General features: G+C 45.8%; 1 protein-coding gene across 5 annotated transcripts in view; it reads left to right on the plus strand.

The window, feature by feature from the left end:
- Window positions 1–4,481, plus strand: part of CDHR5 (cadherin related family member 5) — a 317,423-nt gene extending 312,942 nt beyond the window's left edge. For all 5 annotated transcript variants that reach the window (XM_069624043.1, XM_069624044.1, XM_069624045.1 and 2 more), the window contains one exon: window positions 2,293–4,481. In XM_069624043.1, coding sequence (XP_069480144.1) covers window positions 2,293–2,844 — 552 coding nt within the window. In that variant the 3' untranslated portion in view covers window positions 2,845–4,481. The remainder of the gene's footprint in view (window positions 1–2,292) is intronic.
- Window positions 4,482–6,000: the final 1,519 nt, after the last annotated feature.

Below are 6,000 nucleotides of genomic sequence, written 5' to 3' on the forward strand. Positions count from 1 at the left end.
CTCTGCGTCTTTCTTTCACGAAATTCAGTTTGGATGAGCATGGGTTGAAATATTTGTGCTTTGGCATTTTATCTGTTCACTAGTCGCCCTCTGCGGCCCTCACCGCTGCTGCTTCTTGAAATGTCTCGGACACTACCACTCCTGCCATCTATCCCACCTTACCAGCTCACCTCTTCCTCCTGAATCCAGCACCAGCCTCACCAACAGCCCTTCCCCGACATTGTGGGATCCTAATTAGACAGCCTTGCATAAATGGGAGCACTAGGTAGACGATTGTGGAATTGGAAGGTTGGCACACAGTCCAATCACTTTGCAGTCCAGCAGGCGGGATGAAGGTTTTTGAATGTGGTGTGGCTTTATACAGTGGATTTCATTGTAGATGGTGTTACTTCAGGCTGACTTTCCTAGACATCTACCTTTTACATAACATTCTTCATGGCTTAACTGACAGACACCCAAACGCCCATGAGATGAAGGTAAGGGGTCGATCATTGCTTCGCATTCTGACCCGAGTGTCATAAAAGGCAATGGGCCTCATTACGACCCTGGCGGTACGGGGTTAACGGCGCCGTAAAAGGTGCCGGCGCCGTTATCCCCGTACCGCCGCATTACAAGTTCCCCTCGCGGGACATGGTAAGCAACGTCTGGTCAAACCAGGCATGTTTACCAGGTCCCGCGAGGGGAAGAGGGAGCAAACAACGGGCCAACTCGTAATGGCCCGTTGTTTGCTCCCTCTCCCATTCCCATTCAGCCCAATGGGGGCTGAAATGGGAATGGGGAAGGACCGTGTCTGGGTCCTTGGAGGGAGGAATTACCGGGCCTTCCGAACTCGGAATGGCCCGGTAATTCCTCATTCTGAGCACCCGGACGTGATTTCGGCGGCAGCCATGCCACCAATAGCAGCATGGCTACTGCCAAACTCGTAATGAGGCCCAATGAGTTGGTTATGCATGGACAGAAATGAGTTGATAACTTGCACAGCTGGTGGGTTGGAGAAGTTCTGCATAAGGAGTTTGGTGCAACCAATGACTGCCACTGAATAACAGTGATGTTGAATGTCCGAAAATAAAAGTTATAACTTGTTTACATGTCTCACCTGAGCACCCCCACGACACGTGTATTACCCAACTCAAATGTACCCATGTTTACCAACCAGGGGTTCATGAAATGTCACACCTGTGCCACCGGTATGTAAACTGTGATCTAATGGCTACCCACAGATGTCTGTAGCAGACACATCGATCCACAAAGCTATCTTACCATCTTGCAATCACCATTATGTACTGGTGTAATTGCTCCCCATTCTACGCCACCTTCAGTATTCTGTATACAGATTATTCTTCATACCCTGTCCTTGGAACCACAGGATCACCTGCTCCACATGGAGCAAATTTAAGTTAAGGCGCGATATGAGAACTTATAATGTGAACTATGTATGTGGATAACCCCTCCTGACCACTCAGCATAAGACATTGCCTGTTAGCATGCATCGTGGCATGCATGTGTACAGTCACTTTAAGCGACAGTGGAGTAGTTGCCCTTACAGCTAAAGCCCTATAGGAATCTATAGACTCACATGTGCCAGTAGTTGGGGATGATACCCAAGTAGGGCATACCATCATTGGAGCACTTAACCCAATGATCCTTCTGTAAGAAAAGTGGCATAGATTCCATTGCAGGACATTTGGTCGAACCCAAATCCAATGTAATTTGTTTGACCGAATCTGGCTGCAAATATATGTGGGGGGAGGGTAAGGGTAATAATTAAGTTGGAGAGGCGAAGAGGTGCACAGTGGGTCTGCCCCCACACACATTGTTTAAAAGAAAAAAAAAATAGATGGATTTGGATTCGACCAAATCTCCACGCTGAAATCACATAGAACCTTCTGAGGTATGTTGCGAATCAAGGCCTTGACATTCCTGGGCGATGATAATGTAGACAACATGAAAGCACGAAGCGGAAGTAAATGTGGGGCATGGATGGATTGTCTGAGACACAAAAGGCTTTTCTGACTCATTTCATTGTTCACATGAAATTAGCTAACTGCTTCCATGTCTAGGGTAAAGGAAAAGAGGACGGACTATAATGAAACAGATAGAGGTTCTGAAATGCCCTTTCCCTATTTACAAACCTTGCCCCATCTTGGTTTTCACACACACACAGACCAATTAAATGGCTTAAACCAGCACCAAGGATAGAAGTACTTTTTGAACAACACATTAGCCATACATCTGGTAAATTACCCTCTTTGTAAAATAGTCTTGTGCTTATACTTCTCCATCTTCTTTCAGTCCTCAGAAGGATCCGGAGACACAAATGACAGCAATAACAGACTTATTGACAACGAGGAAGTGGAGCCCACAATCTCAGGCTCAACTGCAGTCGAAAATGAGGATGGGGTTCTAAATCTGAACTTCAACGTGTCTGAAACTACAACAGACTCATCAGTTGGCAGGGGAGCAGCAGTGCGTTTAACGGCAGAGCCAAACTTGGGAGCGGCCATCCCAGCAGCATTCATTGCCGCAGAGCAGTTGCAGGAAGACTTGGACAATGACAAGGAGGTGAAGTCGATTCTCACGAAGGAGCGGAGGGTCAATGACGAAAGCTACAAGGCTGTGTGGTTCAAAGGGGACATAGAGCCCGATGAGGTGGTCATGATCAATGAACACGAACAGGCTGGGGAAGGTCAGGAAGATGACTCAGAAGAGGAAGATGAAGATGATGATGAGGGTGAGGATGGGGAAGAAAACCAAGGCAGTGACTACATCCAGACACCTACAGTGGCCTTCAGCACTCTCAATGAACCTGGAGATACCACTGAGTCAACAAACACTATGCTGTAGAGCCACTTATCACTTCTTGATCGCCAGCTGTGTGCCAGTGCTATCGAGTAGAAGGAACTTAGGGCGTTGGCACATATTAGATAAGTGACTATTACCATGAATGCTGCTGACCCAGTATGCCGGCTCTCTCAGTCAATCATGGTCTGTACAGCTTGTTGTGTTAGTGGTTTGTATGTTGCATGATCAGCAGTGGGGACCCAAATGAGAGGCAACCTAGCATTGCGCTTGTTTCCGCAGACCGATATGTGGCACCTTAATCAATCTCCATCCGAGTGAGTTTAGTTTGTTTGCGATGTGCCTCTTCTTTTTCTGTGCATGAATACACCCCTTGTTGCTTTGACATCAGTGTGGTATGTAAGTTACCAAATTGCATTATCACAGATGCTCCGATCAAATGATTGCATGATTATTGCCCTGCCTGTTATGTTGGCACACCAATTCTGTATTGTTTTAAGTGTTAATGATTCCTTACAGCACAGTGGCTCCTAAAGATACTGAGAATTAAGGCGTCACTAGGTACCTCCATATGAACAATATGACCATTGACGGGAATTTGTTAACTTGGCCGGGCGGGGTTAAGTGACGCCAATTAAATAGCATTATAATACTTATTCCTCCATGTATTTCGATCTAGTCTTTGTTGATCAATAGTAATGTTCATTCGGCCACATGTGTGGACGGAGATTGTCCTCTCTGTCCACTTTGGTCTAGTGTCCACGTTGAAAAAGTTGACTTTCACCGTGATTAATCTTGATGGTAAATTTCACAGACATTCCAAGCATTAAATGGCCATGATCCGAAATCTAATAAGAGTGCCTTGAAATTGATGTGATTAGTTGATTGGTATTAGGATGCAAAAGGTTGCAATGTTGTGTTCCTTTCAACTAACATGTGCATAGACATTCTCAAGGACTGATGCTCCAGGTTTTTTTTTGCTTCCTGGTGTCTACTAACAATCCTATGGAAGTACTATTCAGAGTCACAAACTTCAGTATCAAATTGAAAAAACCTAATGATATAAATAGTTCAGGCCGCCACTGAACTAGGTTCAGTGGAGGCCTGGCGATTAATGCTGGGCCCTTCTGATGGACGTCATCTACTCAGTTTTACGTACTTGGCTCTGGATGAACCGGGCCAAAGTACTCCTGGAGGGTTGCAGTGAGGGGATGATCCAAGATCCAAACTAAAGTTTGTCATGCTGAGGAATGAGGGTGGTGAGTGGGTTCTTCCCACCATCCCCTGTGATATTGAATGCTTTGCTAGAAATGACCGCGTCATAACTAGACAGAACTTGGAAAATATCCATAAACTTGTGGAAAGATGAGTCAGTTACATGCCAGGTTTGTCTGATATGTCATGTGACTGACTCTGTTCCAGGCTGAGAGGAGTGTCCAAAGCACCTGCCTCTTAGTTCATCCCTGGACTTGGTTAGTTGTCCATTTACATTTGTCCACAAATGCAGATACCGATTTTCTATTGAAATGTAGTTCCTTTCCCCTGAATCTCGCTGAAGTGGTGACATCTGAATTGCTATTAGCGTGACATGCTTCTTTGTATGCATTCTGTCTCTGCATATGTTCTCTGCTTGTTATATTTAAAACTTTAAAAAACCAATGGATGTAAAATAAAACACTGTGCTTGCAGGTTTTGTGTAGGTGTGGTGGGTGAATGCTCAAAAGAGGCAATGCATCATCTTGATGATAATCTAAACATGTTATTTGTCGTGTTTAACATGAAAGCGGGTCAGAGGCAGAAGGGCAATTGAAAGGGGTATGTGGGAGACACCTTGCAGGTTTTGAAGCTGTTTCTCAGTGGAAGCTGAGAGAGGCTGGCGATCGATCAGTTGAGCAGATCCCCTTGGCACCGGAGGCGCAGCGGCTTCGGAGCAAAACAAGACAAAGGGGCCCATTTTCATTGAGCCGGAAAGTGAATCACAAACGTAAAGTTGTCTTGAGTAAGACGCTTAAGCGTGTAGTGTACTTCACAGCTCATTTTCAACCATTTGTATGGTGGAGAGAAGCGGCGGAACGCAACCTGTATTTCTGCCGCCTCCTTTGCTCCTCCCTGCACTAGCATTTTTTTTGCATGCAGGAGCAAATGCTGGGGATCCCTATGTAGCCCGCTGGCTTTATGCACATGCACATGCATAAAGCCAGCATAAAGCCAGCGGACTGCATAGGGATCCATTGTTCATGCTGCCTGCCAGGCAGTGTTTACTTATTTGCATGGCAGAGTGCAATGAGCAGCGCAAAAAGTGGAAATGCATGTATGCTACCTTTTGCCCGTACATTTGCGCTCTGCCGTGCAAATTACCAAAATTTGGTGGCAGGGAGCAGCCTACGTATATAACATAACCGCTGCCCCGCAGCCAAATTACGTTCTGGATTAAAATCAGCTCCGCAGTCATCATAGAACCACTTCCTGCTTGTCATAAAGGGTTCGGGAGCGACAGTGGCAATCTTAAGCTCATCCTGCTCCTAACCTATTGGTATTGCCAGCTACTGTGGGTTTGCCTGGACAGTGGAGGTTTTATCCTCCCTGTTCCTGTTAATTAGGCGAGGCAACCTGGGCAGGGATTTGTCCTTGTTTTACTTAAGATAAGAGCTCCAGCCTCTCGTCCTCCCGCTGAAGGACGAGTGGGAATGAAATTCTGGGTCCACGCTGGTCTCTCCTCTCCTTCTGCTCTGTCAAAGCTCAAACAAGGTGAATTCTGGATCAGAAATCAACTAGCTCTGCAAGAGGGATGGATAGCTGTGCCAGAGTAAACATTCAGGAGCAGCTGATGAAAAAAAAACTCTATCTCTGGGTCAGTAAGAGGTGAGTGGCGGAATACACAGTTCATGAGTGTGCTCTTACAAAAGCCTAAATAATGACACCAGGAAGGGTTCTCGAGTGTCCAGCTCCGGAATGTATGCAAAGAGGCGCAAGGCGCTAAAGAGGACTTATATGGTGACTCCTGTTTGGGATTGCTAGGACCGGGAAGCACCATGGGTTGAGAAGTCTGTTCAAGCAATCCAAAACATTACTAGTGTATTTTTTATTCAGATCAGCCAACAATGAATGCCTGCAACACACTGCCAAAGTGAAATTGAATGAATAACCAAGGTTTGTAGAGAAATAAATGTAAAAAGTAAGCCGTAGACCATTTTGTACATA

The sequence above is a fragment of the Ambystoma mexicanum genome, chromosome 11 (genome assembly GCF_040938575.1).
Source record: "Ambystoma mexicanum isolate Mex_15411 chromosome 11, UKY_AmexF1_1, whole genome shotgun sequence".
Lineage (NCBI taxonomy): Eukaryota > Metazoa > Chordata > Amphibia > Caudata > Ambystomatidae > Ambystoma > Ambystoma mexicanum.